General features: G+C 39.7%; 1 protein-coding gene across 3 annotated transcripts; it reads left to right on the top strand.

Moving 5' to 3' along the window:
* The first annotated feature begins 4,765 nt into the window (after nucleotides 1–4,765).
* TCEANC (transcription elongation factor A N-terminal and central domain containing) lies at nucleotides 4,766–16,893 on the top strand. 3 transcript variants are annotated; one of them, XM_085051865.1, is made up of 3 exons: nucleotides 4,863–4,892; nucleotides 5,637–5,942; nucleotides 15,514–16,893. In XM_085051865.1, the coding sequence occupies exons 2-3, from the start codon at nucleotides 5,927–5,929 to the stop codon at nucleotides 16,602–16,604; spliced, it is 1,107 nt and encodes a 368-aa protein (XP_084907991.1). In that variant the 5' UTR covers nucleotides 4,863–4,892; nucleotides 5,637–5,926; the 3' UTR covers nucleotides 16,605–16,893. The 3 variants fall into 3 exon arrangements, with proteins under 3 accessions (XP_084907984.1, XP_084907991.1, XP_084907998.1); XM_085051858.1 differs by lacking the exon at nucleotides 5,637–5,942 and having other exon boundaries at nucleotides 4,766–4,892; XM_085051872.1 differs by lacking the exons at nucleotides 4,863–4,892; nucleotides 5,637–5,942 and adding an exon at nucleotides 4,919–5,161.
* Nucleotides 16,894–19,944: the final 3,051 nt, after the last annotated feature.

Below are 19,944 nucleotides of genomic sequence, written 5' to 3'. Positions count from 1 at the left end.
GATGCAGAAGTGGCTTCCCATTTGTTTGCAATGGATTATCATACACAAGATAGCTTGCATCATAGCAGATCATAAAAATAATTCTAGCATAATAAGGCTTGAATAGCAAAACAGGAACCTTTTTTTTGTTGTGAATAAATTCAAAGATAACTTCTGCAGAAGCAACAAAATAAATCCATTCTGTATAGACAATCATATAAACCACATCAGCGCATCAGCAAATTACTGGTATTGTTTGCAATGCTCATTCTGAAGATGGAACTGCTAAGGGCAAAACCTACATGTTTCTCCTCCAGATGAAAAGAGTTAAAGGGCATTTTGTGCCTATAGTCATTAATGCCTCAAAATGTTCCTGACAGTTTTCCATTACCGTGAAATGTGAAATCCATTATCTGCTTGATTGTTTTAGACAGCAAGGAAACTGCACGGGGAGTATTTGAGAAAGTTACAGTTATGGTCTAATCAAGTGGCTTGAACTTTGATAACATCATTTGTAACTCTTAAGTCTGATAACACACTTTAGAGACAGTACTCTGCCTACAAGTTAATGGAAAAAAAAGAGCTTCTAGCTAATTGCCCAAATCTATACTGCATCCTTCAAAAGCTACTCAACAGATGTGATTGCTTAATCTTGAATGTTGTAACAAAAGATCTGAATAATTTTTCTTCAGCTGCCAAAAGAACAAACAGAGGCATTTCATTTTGACAACGGTGAATACATGGAAATGCTGAGGCATGTTCCCAAAAGATGGTTATCTTTTAACCTGCAGTTGAAAGGAACTTAAACATTTTCCAGCTTTTAGATGTTATTTTTATGTATTAAAATATTATTCCCAAATGCAATTTTTCAGGATTACAAAGATAAAGATAACGAAGAGAGGTTTTCAATGACTGCTGCTCATATTTACTTCATAAATGCTGCATTGTTAATGACAGAATCATTACTCCATGTACTGGAGGTACTGTAACTCATGACAACATATTATTGGAAAGGTAAATAGCAATGAAGCGTGAATAATAATTTACTTGGTCAAATGTGCAACTGTTACATTAAAGCTCATCACAGAGAAAGATTTTTTATAGAAAATAATTTCTAACTTTGACAGTTACTAACCTCTCAAATACCTGACTTCAAAGTTTGATTTCAACAAAATCAGACATACAGTCTCTCTGGCCCTCCCCAGTTCTTCAGGAAGGGTACATTATACAATTGTTCAGAGAACTGATTAGTGATTTTTTATTTGGGGAATACTAAGCTGGGGGATATTGACCCTTCTGTGATTCAGTGATTTTTTTTTTTAATAGCCTGATACTCTGGAAACCTCTCAATTTCTCAATATTTCTGTAATACCTTATAGCAATTTCTATTTCAGATGTATTCCTAAGCAGAAACTTCTCTTTCAACACATTTGAGAAATTATTTTAAAAGTGATCCTTTTAGGTCCTCAGATTAAAGCGAACTTAAATCAGACATTTAGAGTGTTTTATTAATTAATCTAAAATGAAAAGGAAATATTTCAAAGCTAAAAATTATGTAAAATAATACAATATATGATAAATGAGTAGTATATGTGATGCCGATAGAAATAAGGTCTGAGTTAAAGGAAGCAGCATGTTCCCAGAAATGCCTTAAAACCGCATTTAATTCTTTTTTTTCAGAAGCTTCCTTTTACTTCCAAGAGAAGATGGTGCTTCTCCAACAAGCTGGATGATTTGCAGGAGCACTAAATAGTTCCCCTAGTATGTTCTGACAGGGCCCAAGTTCAAGCTCTTCCTCAAATGATTCCCATGAAGAGCTTGGAAGTCAAAATGCTCTAAGAATCACTCCCAGGAGGCAGTTCACATGCAGAAGTGCCACACTTTTGTTGGGTAGAGGAGGAGGTGACGTTTAATTTTCTGCTGTACGTTCTTTAGACAGACAATAGCAAAGTTAGCAGCTCATTCAGGCACTTGAAATCTTCTTCCAGAGCTGACTGCCATTGCTTTCTGCTGCTGTACAGCAAACATCAGTGCTTAACTTGGATGCCCAGAATCTGTTTGCTGAACTGGACACCTCTGGGGCACAGCCAATAAATCTGACTTAGGTGGATAAAGCAGACAACCAGAGTCTGGCCCTTAGTTTCAGGATGATAGCAGTTTAACATTAAATACCAGGGTTTTGATTCACTGCAGGTTATTACACTTATTGTAATCTCTGTGTTTTGACTCACTGCAGGATTTTCTCGCTATATTAGGTATCTTAATTGATGGTATTTTTGTGTACTGTATAAGGATTTGTCTTCCCACTTGATAAATGACTCAATTTACAATTATACAATACCATAAAAAACCAGAAGTCACAAATGTGATAAAATGGTACAAAATAATGATAAAAACTTTTAGAAATGCAGGCCATAAAGTAGTCAGAAACAATGTAATTCTAAATCACCCACAAAAAAATCCTATTCGCCCCTCAAACATTCATTTTATTCTAAACTAAGTAATGTTCACAGCTGATTTTAAAAGTGCTAGAACAGATACTGTACTCAGGAAAGCCACATGTTCACTTACAGTGAGTTAATCATTAGCATCACCTTCCTGCCCAGGATGTAAATACACGGGAGTCCTAACTTTCTTTGTCTTCTTCGAAACTGCCAGAATGTTAAAATAGTCACCCTTTCTAGAGGCAAGGGGGCACTTGTAGACCAGCCCAAGCATGTGCACTATTGAAAACTCATATGAAGGTGTGAATAGCAAGATAATAATGTTTGCCTTCATGGTTCAAGACAGTCAAACCAAAAGGTGGCTGCAAAGAATCTTGTGATACTGAGTGACTGTGCAAGCAAATGGGATATGAAAATTATTGTGGGTCACTACAAGTAATGGAATAGGAATAAATAATCTTCTTTATATCTATATAGTCAGTGGCTCCAAATTAACTAATACCTCTAAGGACAATGATCTGAGAATGACTGCATTTTCTTTCAGAAACTCACTTGTACTGAAAAAGACAAAAAAAAAAGCACATCAAGCTTGTAAATTCCCCCTCTACAGATCCAGTTCCAATATATTTTTCCCATATTTCCTGTACAGGCATTGCTGTCCACCATGCAGTGGTGGAACACAGGACCCCTTTGTAGTTGATCTACTTGCTGGTTCCTTCAGGAGGAGAGTCAATGGACTCACATCATTGTCACCAGTTGGAGAGCTCTCTTCTTCAACACCTAGTTACTGTTTCAAGAGCACTGTTTCTATGTAAATAACCCCAGGGCTGCCACAACAAATTCATGTTTGGTTCACCAACACCAGTCTGGTTCACTGCCTATGTATAGCACAAAAGGAGACACACAGAGAGACAGCTGTTAATCTCAATTTCCCTCAAGTGAAATATTCTTCAGTGCTTAACTAAGCAAGTTACTCAGATGGCTTCATAACACTCCACTGACTGACAGAATTTCTTCAAAATCCTACTGGAAATTCAATTTCAGGTCTCTCAGGTGGCATGATGCCCCCACTAGGTACTGGTAATCCCGCCAGCAGGAAGAGCCAGGAAACACATGGGAAATATCTCCCATTAACATTACCTGGTTAATTTTATGGCTGTCATAGTCATATTCCTAAATTCAGCACATACCCCTGTTACAGAAAGTGCACAGGTATCTCAGGACATGGAAATAAACAGCATGGGCAGCCATACAGCAGAGCGGAGCAGCGTTACTGCCAAGCTCATCCACTGCTCGCTGCTGGAGGTTTTATCTCACCACACATAGCAGCATCAGTTAGATGCCAGCCTAAGCAAATCCATGGCCTCATCCACCTCCCTCCCTCTCAGAACTGGATCAGAGCCTAAAAATGTGACTCTTGAAATGAACAGCCACCCAAGAACTCATTCTTTGTGTGAACCAACACACTATAAATGCTATGAGGGAAAGTACTCTAATGAAATTAAATCTATCCAAGTCCCAAAATATGCCCCAATTCTTAGATTTTCACAGTCTACACATATGACATTTATGTAAGATTCCCTTCCACATATTATTACGGCCGGAGGAAGAGACGACTGTTTAAAACACTTGGGTCCCTATTTAATTTCATTTTATTTCATTATAATGATTTGCTTCATAGTATGTCAATTTCTCCTCCCTTGCTAGTGGAAAGGTAGGGAGCCTTTTAATGAACAGAATCACATTTCTAGATCAAAGACAGATTTTGGCTTCCTTTTTGGGTACTCTAAAATCAATATAAATTCAGACTTATTGACAGGATAACCTTCAAACAAAGAAACATTAAACTGAAGAAAGCTCTGCGGAAAAAATTACAGTGGTGGACCATGAAATTAATGTCACAGGTCCTGTTATGCCATGTCTAGTCTTTCTTTGAACACCTCCAGGGACGGTGACTCTGCCCCCTCCTTGGGCAGTCCATTCCAGCATCTAATCACTCTTTCTGTGAAGAAATTCTTCCGAATGTCCAACCTAAACCTGCCCTGGCAAAGCTCGAGGCTATGTCCTCTCATGCTGTCACCAGCTGCCTGGGACAACAGACCGACTCACAGCTGCCAACAACTCCTGTCGGGCAGCTGTACAGAGTGATGAGATCTCCCCGAGCCTCCTTTTCTCCGGGCTAAACAGCACTTGTGCTCCAGGCCCTTCACCCGCTCCTTTGCCCTTGTCTGGACACGCTCCAGCACCTGCGTCCCCCGTGGATCGAGGTGTCGCGTACAGGGCTAGAATCGCTTCCCTGGCGCTGCTGGGCACGCTATTTCAGGCACGCCGGGCCGCGGTTTCCGTGCCCGGGAACACCCCGCGCCCACAGCGGCACTGCCAGCCCGCTGTCCGCAGCGCGCAGCCGCGCCGAGATGGCGGCGGAGCAGGAAGCGGCCGGGAGGAACCGTGCCGGGCCTCGCTGCGGAGGTGAGGGCGCTGGCCCGGCTGCGGGGCACGGGGTGTGCGGGGGCAGCGCTGTGTGTTTCGCCCGGGGCAGCGGCAGTGCGGCTTCCCCGCCTCGGTGGTGCCCGGGGAGCCGCTGCCCTTGCCTTGGCGCTGGCGGCGAGGTCGGGGGGAGTCGCAGGAGGCACGAACCGCCCAGCCGCTCCCCTGACCCGGTTTGCCCTTCAGCGCCGTGCCAGGCCCCGCTGGCCGAGGCTGAGGGGAACGGGGAGCAGCGCCCTGAGAAGCGGGAGGTCGGTCGGGAAGGCAGTGTGCTTCTCCTCCTGCTCCGGCTGTGCCAGGGTCTGAGGCGGGCTGACCTTTCGCCCCTAAGCGGGACTGGAGTGGGTCAAAATTAAGCTAGACGGGCCCTGGGAGGTGTACCAGGAACGGGTATGAGGAGCCAGGGAGGTTGAGGTTGGACATTAGGAAGAATTTCTTCATAGACAGGATAGTTAGGTGCTGGAATGGGCTGCCCAGGGAGGTGCTGGAGTCACGGTCCCTGGAGGTGTGTAAGGAAAGACTGGACGTGGCACTCAGTGCCATGGTCTAGTAGACAGGGTGCTGTTCGGTCACAGGTTGGACTCGATGATCCCAGAGGTCTTTTCCAACCTAATTGATTCTGTGATTCCTTGAAGTTTTAATGAAGGATTTGGAGAAAATCTCGCAGTGTTAGCTCGCCCTGTTCTGGATCACAGTTACAGAGTGTACTGTCCCACCCATTCTCAGGGAGCCACCGCAGGCAGATTTGCAGGCTGATCTCCCCCAAGTTAAGAGGGCTGATGCCCGGGATGGAGGTTCCCGTGGTGATCTTCAGCCACTGGTGTTGTGAGTCTGACCCCAAACCTCGGCCAGACAAGCTGTCACCTGTGGCTGGCTTTAAAGCAAAGCGAATGTCAGCTGCTTCCAAATATACACGGCTGGGCTGCTGCTCCCAGCGGCTGTAACTACCCTTCTGATGTGGATCAAAAGTGGCTGTAACTCCACTCACACAAGAGGCTGACCTCTGAAACTCCAGGATGGATGTCTGTGATGGTACTGTTAGGGGAATTCTTTATGTATTTGTTATATTGGTCTCTGTGCAGCATTGATGTCTAGAAATATGACATATGCTGGCATACATATAGAAAGGAGTTAGAGTTCACACTTTTACATGTACTGTTATTTTAATAGTTAAATATGTAAAAATCCATTTCATTCCAAGTATATTTCACCTCTTATTTGAATCAGTACATTGTGTGTCTTTGATCAAGACTCTCAAGAAATTATGTACTTTCACTTTTAAGTGTTCATGTTTTTTAGCATAAGGAATTTTAGCAGACACTAGTAATATTTTACAAACACAAATTGTTTATATCATACTCTTTATCCATTTAGAGTGGATAGCCTTTTCAGGAGCATATGTACTCCCCTGCATAAAAAGGATTTTTTTAAAGGAAAAAAGTTTTTTAATTTTTCAGTGGAAAACCCATAAAACAACAATAAAGTGATAGATATCTAAGTATGGCCCTGGTAATGTAATGGCAAATAGAACTAATACAGAGCCAAGACTTAACTAAAAAAACGAATGTTAAAGAAATGACAGATGAAAAGACAGTATGTTTCTTGGGTGAGGAAGAATTTTTATAGCATCCTCTTGCTGTGGGAAAATAGTGAAACATTGTTCATCATGTTGTCTGTTAGATTTAACAATAATTAATTTTTGTTCTAGAATCTATTACTGTTGGGAAAATGTGAACATTAGGAAATTAAGCAGGAATTTTACAACGTGCGAAAAGATTTTTTTCATACAGTGAAGTTTTGGTTCAGTACTGAGGCAGGTAATGTTACAGGAGTCATAATAGCATTTTCTGCTTGATTCAGCTTAAGTTTTGCTCTTTATGATAGAGACATGTTGGGAAAATGCCAGGTGTATTTCTAACAAGCTTGGCTTTTTGTGCAATTTATCTTGTTTGAACAAGATAAGTTGTTCTCTTTAGCTTGCAGGAGACTCTGCTATATATATTAACTGCAAAAATTATTGTGTTATTTGTGAAAATTTGTGTGCAGTTGCACAAAAAGCCTGAATTCTAATATAAACTTTACTGTAGCAGGCCATCTTAATTAGTGCAAAATATGTATGTCACAATCTGTGTCTCTACTGCAGCTAGGTAGCATTAAGTCATGTCTGAGTCATCTGCTTAAGTTTCATTCAACACACTTGTTTTCCTAGGTATTTGTCACTTGAAGCCAAAATGGGAGTTCATGTTTAGAAAATGTGCTCTGTGTGTCAAAAGCCTGACTTTTGACCTGCTTGCAGCCCCAGCTAGTACCTCATACTGACAAGTAGTGGAAAGTGGCTCAGAGAAAAGGGATTCCTCTGCCAGCTTTGACAAGGCTGAAAGTGTCATGAAAATTTGAAAAACCAGAGAGCCCCATGGAACATTTCTGTGACCTTGCACCCAAACTAGGAAACAGATTTTAGAATAAAGTTAGTTAATATTGAGAAATGAACTGGTTGTAGATTAGAGAAACTGCACAAGTGTTTCTTTATGTGAAATAGTACAAATCTTTAGGCAAATAAATGTCCACATTATTTATACATAATTACCAATGAACTTGTTAGTGGCAAATCTCTCAGGACTATATATGCTTTTTATTAGTGCCCCATTGAATCATAATATATTAAAATGTATTGTGAGTCTGTATAGCTGTCATATTGTGGAAAAAATTAGCTAATACCTTCACTTGACACATGTAATCTGTAACTTGCTAAAAGTAATTTTGTAATTTTTTTAACTTCTTAAAACTATTTTATTAACAATGTCATCAATATAAATAGAAATAAAGATTTTGTATCAGTGCAACAATGCATTACTGGTAACATTTTCAGCATTTGAAGTAGTTAACTACTTAAATCAGTAGAAAAATTCACATGGTTAAAGAAGACAGGATATGGGAAAAGCTAAAATACCTTCCAGTGTGAATCAGTTTAACTGTAAATTAAGTTATTAAATGGAGCCATTAGCAAGGCAATGTCTCTGCTGGGATGTGTATCTTCTCTAACATCAGCTGAGCATCCTAGAAGTCAAAACAGCTATAACTGTTCAACCTAAAGAATTTTCTCATTTAGTTTTTGCCATAAAACAAGCCAGGGTTTAATTCATCTGGTGTAGCTGTAATATCTTGAACCTTTTCATGGGCTCTGGCTTACATACTGATGTCAAATGAAGCCAGTGGCTAAGCAGTCAGGTAAGGACAGCAGCTTTTCCTATCTCATTAAATCCATGCATGTTTGATCTTATTAGAAAAATCTGCTGACAGCTCTGCATTGGGGTTGATCCCTGAGGCTTGAGAATTTCATTATGTACTCTATTGATTTTTAGGTTTGGTTTTTTTTAATATAAGTATTCTGTTTTAATTAAAAATGGGGGGTCTAGGAGGACCAAGTCCAAATGAGGATTAAAAATTGGCCTTGTAGAAGAGGCTACTCTGTGCGTCTTCACATGAATGTGATGCACTGATATCTCTCCTCTTCAAACTCCCTATTTTGTGAAGAAAGCTGTGGGAGAATGATTTCACTGATGGAAACACAGAGTTGAGAGAGTATAGCTCCAGATTAGTTAAGAGTGCTGTATTTCTAGCAGTCACTGATGTAAAAGATGCAAAACAAAGCTACTTCTCCTTAATAGTAGTGTGTACTCCACTGCTGCTGATCTGTGAGTGAGAGGTGATTCTTGCTGAGTGAGATGCCAGGGGTCGTGGATGGCTGGAAATTATACTGTTGTGTTGCCTCAGTTTTCATTCTATTAACTTAGCTGTTTATTCATGTGGCTGTTCTTTCAAGATGAACTTCTGTCTAGTTCTGAATTTTCTAGGTATGGGAGGCAGTCCTATGGAGAGGCAGGAAGAGCTCTGATTTTTGCCAAGATGAAATAAAAGCTCCAGTAAATTGTTTCTTGGTGAGGTCGTTGATATCTGCTCTCCCAATGTAGATAGGATGAAGAAATGTTTTTGGAGTTGGAAGCTGACTGTGAGAATTCTCTGATTTCTGCTTAGACTCTTGAGTGTAAAATAGCATTTGATAATATTTACTGTTTATATGGAATTTAGGTTGCCCAGAGTCAGCTAGTGTTTCCAGGATTATGCTATACACCATCTCTGCTATAGCCTTAACACCCTAATGTCTTTTAACACAACTTTTACAGCAAATTTGTTCCACCAGGTCATGGTTTAGCCCCAGCCAGCAGCGAAGCCCCATGAAGCCACTCACTCATGGCCCTACCCGTGGGATCAGGGAGAGAATTGAAAGGATAGAAACCAGAAAATTGATGAGTTGAGATAAACACAGTTTAATAGGAAAAGCAAAAGCCAGGCTCAAAAGCAAAGCAAAACAAAGAATTTCATTTAAAAAGAATTAATGCACTGCTTCCCATGGGCAGGCAGGTGTTCAGCCATCTCTAGGAGAGCAGGGAACCACCATGTGTAACAGTGACTTGGGAAGACAAGCTCCATCACTCCAAATGTGCCCACCCCCTCTTTCTTCTTCCCCCACTTTATATACTGAGCACGATGTCAGATGGTCTGGAATGTCCCTTTGGTCAGTTCAGGTCACCTGTCCTGGCTGTGTCTCCTCCCAGTCTCCCATGCACCCCCAACTTCTGCTCCACTGTGGCAGTAGGAAAGGCAGAAGAGGCTTTGGCTGCATGTAAGCCCTGCTCAGCAGTAACAAAAACATTTCTGTATTATCAACCTGTGTTCAGCACAAATCCAGAACACAGCCCCATACCAACCACTGTGAAGGAAATTAACTCTACCCCAGCTGAAACCAGTACACCCTGTTAGGAGTACTTGACTTCTGATCCTTGGCTGGGCTGTGGTCTGGATTTTTTTCCCAACTACATAGAATTTCTTGGGAGAAAAGCTTGCCTACATTGGAGGTTGGGATGAGGGAGAAGAGGACTGGTGTTTTTCCCTTCCAAGACATTCATACACACTTGCTTGGATGCATTCTGAGTTTGTACTGGCTTTTCAGGGTTAAGACAAAATAGGCTATGGCTTTACAGGAGATAAGGTGTAAAGCAAAGACAAGGTATTTACCCCAAATGCTTTTGGAGAGGGCAGTGTTTTTCCCGGGGACTGAGTTTGCACTTAGCAGCAAGTATCTCAGGCTGGTGGATTTTTTTGTTTGTTGTTTTTTTCTTACTTAGTCATTTTAATGTTAAAATGTTCTGATTTGACTTGGCATTATTACAGGATGGCCATATTTTAAACCTGAGGTAGCCTGATTTTTTTTTTTTTTTGGAAGCGAACAAGCTTACAAGGTTTTTATTGATTGTCATCATTTATTCTTGTACACACAAGTGACTCATTATACAGTGCAGTCAGAGTGAGAGCTTGTAATGATTTGGCAAGAAAGTGCCTCATCAGCACAGCATTACAGAGTCTCATTGTAAATATGAGCCTTGTAACCTTCAGTGTTCTCTTGGAATTCAAACAGATGTTGTCATGCATATTTGGAAAGTCATGGTGGTCAGGTGAAGTCCCTGGTGACTGGAAAAAGGGAAATATCACTTCCATTTTTAAAAAGGGGAGAAAGAAAGATTCAGGGAACTACAGACCAGTGAGCCTCACTTCTGTGCCTAGGAAGAACCTCCTAGAGGACGTGCTAAGGCAAGACAGGAAGGTGATTCAAGGTAGCCAGCATGACTTTACTAATAGCAAGTCATGCCTGACCAATCTGGTGGCCTTCTGTGAGTGACAACAAGGGTTGATAAGGGAAGACTGACCAATGTAATCTATCTAGACTTCTGTAAGACCTTTTATATGACATGACATCCTTGTATCCAAATTGGAGAGACATGGATGGATGTGATGGGTGGAGTCATTCATTTTCAGTGGGTAAGGAGTTTGCTGGATGGATGGAGCAGCAGAGTTGTGGTGAGTGGCTCTATGTCCAGGTGGAGGCTGGTGACAAATGATGTCCCTCAGGGCTCACATGGGACTGGCGTCCTTTCATGTCTCCATCAGTGACATGGGCAGTGGAATCAGTGCCCCCTCAGCAAGTTTGCAGATGGCACAACAGAAGGATGGGATGCCATCCAGGGCTCCCAGGACAAACTTGAGAAATGGGCCCACAAGCACCTCAAGAAGTTCAACAAGTCCAAGTGCAAGGTGCTGCACTGGAGTTAGGGCAATCCCAGACATGAGCACAGACTGGGAGAAGTCATAGAGCTGCCCTGAGGAGAAGGACTCGGGGGTTCTTGTGGATGAAAAGCTGGGCATGAGGCAGCAGTGTGTGCTTGCAGCCCAGGAGGCCAATGGCACTCTGGGCTGCATTAAAAGCAGAGTGGCAGGATGAGAGAGGGGATTCTGCCTTTGTCCTTTTCCCTCATGACACCCCACCAGGTGTCCTGCATCAGGCTCTAGGATCCTCAGCACCAGAAAAACACAGACTTGTTAGAGCAGGTCCAAAGGAGGACCACAAAGATGATGAGAGAGCTGGAGCACCTCTCCTATGAAGACAGGCTGAGAGAGCTGGAATTGGTCAGCCTGGAGAAGAGGAGGCTGTGGGGAGGCCTCATTGTGACCTTCCAGTACCTTAAAGGTGCTTATAAGAAGGAGGGAAAGGAGCTTTTTATATGGGCAGATAGAGATGAACCATGTCAGTGGTTTTAGAGTGGAAGAGGGGAGATTTTGATTAGGTATTAGGAAGAAATCTTTTAGACTGTGGTGAGACAGTAGAACAGGTTGCCCAGAGAAGCTGTGGATGCCCCATCCTTGGGAGTGTTCAAGGCCAGGTTGGATGGGGCTCTGAGCAACCTGATCTAGTAAATGCCATCCCTGCCCTTTGCAGGGGGGCTGGAACTAAATGTTCTTTAAGGTCCCTTCCAGCCCAAACCATTCTGTGATTCTCTTATTGCTAAACTGAAATGCCTTGTGAAGTGTGAGAGGGATGAGACTGTTTATTTTTTGCTGCACAAAATTGTGACACTGTAATTTGTTCTTTTTCTTACTGCTCTACCTTAACAAAGATGCATGATTCATTTGGTAACTTAAGAAAAAAACTAGTCCTTCTCAGATTTCTTGTCTCTTGGAATTAGGAACACAGCAGAACAGTGCTGACTGAGTTCGATTCAGTTAATTTTATAAATATTTGCTCAGCAGCGTTTGTCAAATTGCATTAAGTCACATAGAAAAGCGGTCAAATTCCAAATTAAAAAAGAAAAAAAGAAAGAGCAATGTATGGAGAATGACTGGATAAGGGATGTACCCTTTCTCTCCTGATTGTATCCCAGCATCTATGGATTCTGCACGGTTTATTTGTCAAAATTAGGCACATATGTACCATAAAAATGTGAAGTCTTCTAAAGGTCATTTTATCTTTTTTCTTCACAGGCTGGAGTTTTTCATGCACATTTCAAAAGATTCCATGGGTTTGCTATGCCACAGCTCCCTCAAGTGGCAGAATAATTTTCCATTTGGAATTGCAGCTTGATTTCTGTGAAACACTTGCATTCTCTTCAAAAGGTTTTGAGGCTTGTCCCAGCTTACTGTTCTATCTGATTTATAACGGAAACATCAGAATTAAAAGGAGTCTGAGCAGAGAAGGACTCAGGCTTGCTGCACTTGGGTTCCCAGTGACCTTTGGCTAGAAAATACATTGCAGTATTACCACTGCATCAGTAATTTCAAGTTTCTTCCTGTAAGAATGCAAAAAACATGTTTTCTGTAGTTATCTGACATAATCATGTTGTGCCTTGATTAGAAAAGAAGAAAAGCTTGATACTCAGACTTAATATGAAATGCTATGCAGGTTGCCTAGTGTTAATGAGCTTTGTTTCATCCTTTGAAAGAAACCAGTGGTAGTAAAATGAACTGTTGGATTACTTTATATGTTCCTTATAAGTTCAGGAATCTCTGTTTAATTTCTATTTGAGTAAAACAAAATAAATCTGGTCCATACTTGATTTATGGGGCAACAAATGTACGAACAACTTTTTATTGTTTTCACCACACTTCCTTTTAATTTGGAAACCAAGATGAAATTTATGCTTGAGTAGTTAGTGTAATATTTCAGTACTTAGTGTAATATTTCAGAAGTATATATTGCTTTTCATCTTAAAGGAATTTATAATCTTTTGCAACCAAGGTACACACAGTGAAGCCAGGAGCATTCCAAGAATATTTTCCCTGCAGAAACCTCTCTGATGTCACTGATTATTACCTTTATTCAGTGTTTTTTTCTGCTGCCTGTTTCTTATGCTTCTCCCAATTACCAGTGAATATCCTGCTCCATTAAAATATTTAATTACTTTTTCTGTTAGTTTTTACCTAAGTTTGCTTATTACATTTGAAGGGAGTCACTCAGTCCTACCTCTTTGCTATAATTTGCACATGTTGAGAAAAACATTCCCTTAGAAGTGATTGTGTTGACTTAAATGTCTGTAGTCTATTAGGTGGTTTAATTTCCAAAATTATTTTTAAATAGTTGTTTATAATTTGATGTCCATATTGTGTTTTCAGTTTGTTTATTTAACTGCTGCCAAAACATTTATGAACTTGAATTTAATGTTGCATGAACTTGAAAAAGTCAGTGAACAACTAAGAAAATTTAAAATTTGTAGTAATTAATTTTATTGCCTTAGTGTAAGGGTTCTAAGGCAGAACCTTGCCACGCTGGGGGGCTGTGAAGGGTCACTTAGATAATGATGAGCAAGGACCACTGCCATGAAGCAGGTGACACCCACAGACTTTGTGCATTTGAATCTTGTGTGAGGATTTCTTACATACAGATCCTCACCCTCCAGTATTACAGAGGAAACTCTATGAAGCATAGTCCTCAAGGAAAGATCAAAATAACTCACCTTTGCCACAGGGTAATGCACTGACAAATTATCAGGAGAGTACTTTGTATGTGATAATTTGTGTGTCCTTAGTCCTGTGTGCTAAATATTGAGAGTTCATGAAGTCAGCTGGCATTTAGATAAGTCTGTTTTATGGTGGGTGAACATAATACATCACATACACAGATAGATACAAGATCTGAAGAAAATCTGGAGTATGCTGGAAGAAGCGGAACTGATTTGAAGGCATAGGGCAATCCTACTGGCTTAACATACAGCTCTGCTGTGGATTGCATGAAAAACAGTAAATCAGCAGATAATAATTTTCTAATGTCAACTTCTTGGTATTCTGGAGATAGGGAACTGTTCTTGCTTTGTAAGGGCTCTCCTACATGAGAAAGCACTTCTTCCTGTTCACAGCCTCTGTGTGTTCCTGTAGCAGAACAGAGGAGTGAGTGTACTTACATGTGCTTTTTAGTATGATGATGCATAGGGTTCTACTCAAGTATGTGAAAACTGCATCCTGTTGCTCTGATTTTGAAACTTCATGAGTAATTAATCCGTTTCTGTAATCGCCATCGTTGAAGTTTTGCAGGACTTCAGAATGTAAGACAAGAGTGATTCAATGCAGCTTAAGGGAATGCTGAGAGCATTCACTGGTGCGGGGGGGGTGGATTTCTGTAGAAAAAAGTGAAGTCTTATGCTCTCTGTCCTTTTCATTTGTGGAGGCCTGAGGTGCTTCCTAAAATTTGAACTTGTTTGTGTCTTGCAAAAGACAAGTCTGCTGGTGGTGGTCACAGAAACAACAGTGTGCAAATTACCCAGCTGTTTCTCTTGTTCCTTCTCTACCTCTGTTCTCAGGAGTTTTTATCATGGAAACTGGTGCTGCAAGAAACCTACTTGTGAGTTCCTTCCCATATGGACGTGTGTAGCTAGCCTTGGCTCTGTCGGGCAGATGAGTTTTTGTGGAGTAGAATCAGGATGTATGCAATTTAAGACAAAACACTGATTTTTGTGCATGAACTTAGAAGACTAACTGCAGAAAAGAGGAACACAACACTTAAAACACACCATTCATTTCTGCATTCTACATTTAATTCTCCTTTTCAGCAAGTAGAAGAATGTTAGTAGTATAAACTTTTTTTTTTCCATGTAAATCTGCAATAACAATTCACTGAGCATTTTTGTGGTCAAAGGGCTTGATGAAAAGGAATCAAAAGGAAATACTGTTGAAACAATGAGATTTTCCATTCTGAAGACCCCTTTTGATTTTCCTTTACACATCAGAATATGTGGGAGCCTGATTTAATAATGCTACAGCTGCAAGAAAATATAGAGGGATCTGTCTTTAACCTTTAAGAATTTTCAAAATTTGTGGATGTCACTGTTTTGAAACTGTTTTGCAGGTGTCACTTTCTGAGTTTCCTCATCTTTATAATCCATCTGTAATACGATGCCAGAGCTAGCAAGGGAAAGGGCAGTGGTGGAACCTCAGATAAAGGTCACTACTGCAGCTTGCTTCTCTGATAACTATACGGAGAAACTTTTGAAAGCATGATCTCTTGTATAGGAAGTGAAAAGTTGAGGGTCATGTAGGAACCAGAATGGTGTTTCTGGCTTCTATTCACCATTTCAAGAAAATGGTGGCAAAACCAGTGATATATACAAATAAAATAATGTAAAATAATGTAAAATGAAAAGGAAACCTTGTGTGAATATATATGAAATCAATTAATGTCATAATTGCAATAAATATGATGATTTTTTTTGTTTGTTTTCAGGTCTAAAAATGGCTGATCAGAAAAATATTGTACACAGAGCCCATTGTATTGAAAAATTACTGTCAGAGAACAATTTGCAAGATATTGAGAATCATCTTAAAGAACTTGAAGATGTTGATATGACTGTAGAATATCTTCAGGGGACAGAAGTTACCAAGGCTGTATATAGAGTACTCAAGAGCTGCCCTTCAGGAGTGTTGAAAAAGAAATCAAAGCAGTTATTATCAAGGTGGAAAGCACTTTACAAGAATAATTGTGCTCAGTCAATGCAAGTTAAAAAGTCAGTTTCTGTACATGCGAAAGAGGAAATTGAGCATCTCAGTGAAGTTCCTAGAGAGCAGTTTATGTCTGAAGGACGATGTCAGCAGGAGGCACTAGATAGTACTAGTTCCAACATTTTGTTCCCATCACAAACTGTTAAAAACGTGGTATGTAACAATGCAGAAGGCAGTATGAATCAGCATTCTTCTTTTGAGGAACAACACACTGTTCATGAAGATTCTAAATCTGTTGTTAGTGAAGCAAGTTTGCAACAGGATCCTATGAGAGCTGTGAGGTGTAAATGTGTGGATCTTCTTTACAAAGCTTTGACTGGTTCTGCCAAAGATGAAGGAGAAACTGTTAAATGGCTAGGGTTAGCTAAAGAAATTGAAGAACATATTTTTGCTCTTCATGCTAAAAATGATAAAAAGTATAAAAATTGCATCAGAAGTAAAATCTCTAACTTGAAGAACCCTAAGAGTTGCCACTTAAAACATAACCTTTTTTCAGGGATTTTGAGCCCAAAGGCTTTTGCTGAGATGACAGTGATGGAAATGGCCAGTGATGAACTGAAAGAGCTCAGGGCTCTCTACACAAAATCGGCTGTTCAGGAGCACCAGCTTCCACAGGTTATTAATGGCACACAGACAAACAAAATAAAGTGCAGGCGCTGTGAAAAATTTGATTGTGCTGTCACTGTGATTGCCAGAGGAACTCTCTTTCTTCCAGCTTGGGTGCGAAACGCAAATCCAGATGAACAAATGTTGACTTACGTTATTTGCAATGAATGTGGAGAACAGTGGTATCACAGCAGATGGAATTGTTTGTAATGCTATCCCACTTTAATGAGTGGTTGGGAAACATGGGTATGAGAATGTTCTTCTGTTGAAACTCTGTAATTTTAAATTCTATATTGTTATGATGTGGGTGCTGCCACTAAAAACTGCAAAATCAGTTTTTAAAAACTGCTAATGTATTTTTAAAGATTACTTGAATGAATCATTTTTTTAAGTAATGTAAATATGTAAAGAAATAAAAGAGTAAAGGGAAAAAATGATTACACTGTATCTGAGTGGAATATTTGCTAGTAAATCCATTAAAAATATTACAACTGCTGCAGTTTTTTCTTTGTTATTTTCTCCTTTTTTTGTCTTTGGGAGGAGTTCTTTCACAGAACATAAATTTCATTTACACTTCATTTCCAAAACTGCAGTCCACGTACTTGTCTGCATTGCAGAATGTTCAGCATGAATTCAGTCCTTAATTAGATCACTTTTTTCAAGTAAGTGTTAGATTATTAAGCTGGTTTGAGAGGTGATTTCTGACAGGGAAAACAGAAACAAAAAATAGACTGGGGAGAAAGCAGCTTGCAAATGTAAGCAAGAATGAAATTCTTCTTTAGGTTTTTCTTTTTAGCTATGGGAAGAAAAACAGGACTTGTGACAGTCTATCAGTATGCAGGCCAGATTTACAATGTAAAATTATGTGCCCTGCTACTGCAAAGAAAATAATGCAGGATCAGACAGTGGATTAATTCGGAAAATTATGTAAATATGTTATTTGCTGTATGTTTATTTAATAAATAAAAATAATTGGAGTTAATAACTTTCTGACTGGATATTCTCTCTGGAACTGGGACATCTGTCCTGAATGGAGAAAATTAATGTTTTATATAGCACAGGTTATCCACAAACAGTGAATAGAAGGAAATCTAATAGCAGAAGTTTTTATAAATATTTTTGTTCCAGAGTCAACAGGATTCTCACTGTTTGTTTACTCTAAGTGTTTATTTTTTAAAAATATTAAGAAAAATTCTCACTAAAGTAAGAGACCTCTATCTTTCACAAATGTCCAACTAGCATTTTGCACTTCAAGGTTAAAATGTATCAGCAGAGCAGAGAAACCTGCTGAGTGTTTGCTGGAGGAATTGTGGACAGTTCTGCACCCATGTGGCTGTGACACAGCTGAGGCTGGTCAGATCCTCTGGGCTGAGCTGCAGAGAAAGGAGTTGGGGGCACGAGATGAGAAAATAGCTGTTGGTGAACTAAAAGCCAGCCAGGACTGAAAGACAGTCCTTTATCTGTATATGGAGAAAATTATGTGTAACCTGATGTTGCAAAGAGAGACTTAAACTATTCTACTGAAAAAAAAAAAAAAAAAGGAAGAAAGATCTTTGAATTCTGTGAAGTGTTCACAGTTAACTTTCAGTGGCATTACTTAGATTTTTGTCATGTAAAAATGTGTGCTCTAGGGGAATTGCACTGATGTAAAATACACATTAAAACTTCAGGCCAGACCCCCAGTATTCAACTGTGTAACCAAGCAGTTACTATCTGGCCTTCCTTCCCAGCCCTTGATTTGGTGATTTGATGCTTACAAGTAGTCATGCTTGTTTAAGTGGGACTGCTTTTGTGTAAAGTATTTACTGTTAGCTTTCAATGCAACTACAGGAAAGCAAACACTCGTGAGTCAGTGGTTCACAGTAAGCACAGGGTTGTGTGCAGTCATTTTGAAGGTCATGGTCCTGTTGAGGAGAGCTTTATGCCAGCACCGTGCTGTCTCAGAACACCATGTAGCAGAAGACTTTATTTTAGATGTGAACAACTTATAAATAATTTCTGCCTGCAGTTGGTTTTGAAGCCATTCCAATAATGTAGAGCTCATCCAAATTTTATCTTGGCAAAGGGAAATGTTACAAGGCATGGAGGGTGTTTCTGACAGAATATATTTCAAAGGTAAAACTTGTATTTGTAACAATGACTGCATTTGTGATGTAATATGCAACATCATTTTCTTTTGAAGTGCCCATTACTAAATGTGGTGCTGAGCTATATCTACAGATCCATATTTACTGAACAGCTAAGAAACTGTAAATAGCAGCTAAGCAAGCCTGCACCACTGCAATCTGAGTGACCTGAGCCAGCAGCAGCAAGAGGGTCATTTGGTTGTAGCCTTTCCCATCTTCTAAGACATGGAAATAATAAAATCCAGTTACTAACAAGTGCAGTTGCAGCTTGTGGTATATAAACCATAAAGTTAGTAATTACAAATAGTCATCAAATAGATTATAATCTATTATAATCTTTTAAAAACTCTATAAACTTTTAAAAATGCTTTTAAAACAATCCCTTAACTTCTCTTTCAAACCAAAAACAACAGTCAGGGCAAGTCCTTGTACCCTTGCAGTTGTAAACTGAGCATTTTAAAGTAGTTTTCCATGGTAATATATTGTGAGTAGGCATTCCTCCATTGCTTTCCTTCCCAATGACAGTTGAAGAACCCAAGAGCTGGCTCCGTAGCAAATCCAGTTAAAACTAGACATTAAAAAAGGAGAAAATATTTGGTAAATTTTGTGAAATCCAGTAATCATGACAAGAATTTATATTCTATTAAAAGAGATGTAGCCTTTAACCTTTTTTTCAGGAGTTACCTAGTCTAAGCTGTTAGCTGCTGGTTCAAAATACACATAGTTTTTAATATTACCTAAAAACGAGGCACAAAATATGTTGCTGCTTGCCCAGGTGATTGTCTGGGACAAGGATGAGATCTGGAAATACTGTCAGAAAAAAACCAGAAGATACTGCGAGGTAGGGAGAGTGAACTGGGCTGTATTAAGTATGCTGAGAGCACAAATCTCTAGGAAATGAGGCTTTTTAGTTCCAGGGCTGGTGAAAAAGCTCATCTAGGTTCAGCTTCACTTTACGGTTGGTTCATGCTAAAAAAGATGCTGCCACAACTTCACATTTTAACATAAGCATGCAGCCCACAGCTTCACATTTGACAGTGAAACTGAATACAAAATCATCAATTATTGTGATATCTTCTCGATCATCTTACACTTTTGGTTATTTTCACCTAGCACCTAGTTCTTTACCCATTTGGCCAATTTTTATCTGTATCTGATGCTCATTACTTGAAATATTTAGTAGAAAGCAGATGTCATGAGAATAGTCTACAGCCATAAAGTGCAAAGTATGAGAGATGGTCATTCAAATAAATAATTGCTCTTATTTAAATAGGTGTGGTCATAGTTTCACTAAGCAAAATACTGCTCCAGGTCACAGTTTGTCAATAGGTTATAATGTCCCTACCCAGATTGTGTAACTGTGCAGGCTTAAAATATTTGACTGGCTAAGATTATATACTTTGTCTCAAAATGTCTTTAAAAAG

Source organism: Lichenostomus cassidix, chromosome 1 (assembly GCF_008360975.1).
Source record: "Lichenostomus cassidix isolate B80296 chromosome 1, HeHo_3.0, whole genome shotgun sequence".
Taxonomy (NCBI): Eukaryota; Metazoa; Chordata; class Aves; order Passeriformes; family Meliphagidae; genus Lichenostomus; species Lichenostomus cassidix.
The sequence above is the reverse complement of the archived record's forward strand: the minus strand, read 5'-3'. Positions and strand labels throughout refer to the sequence as shown.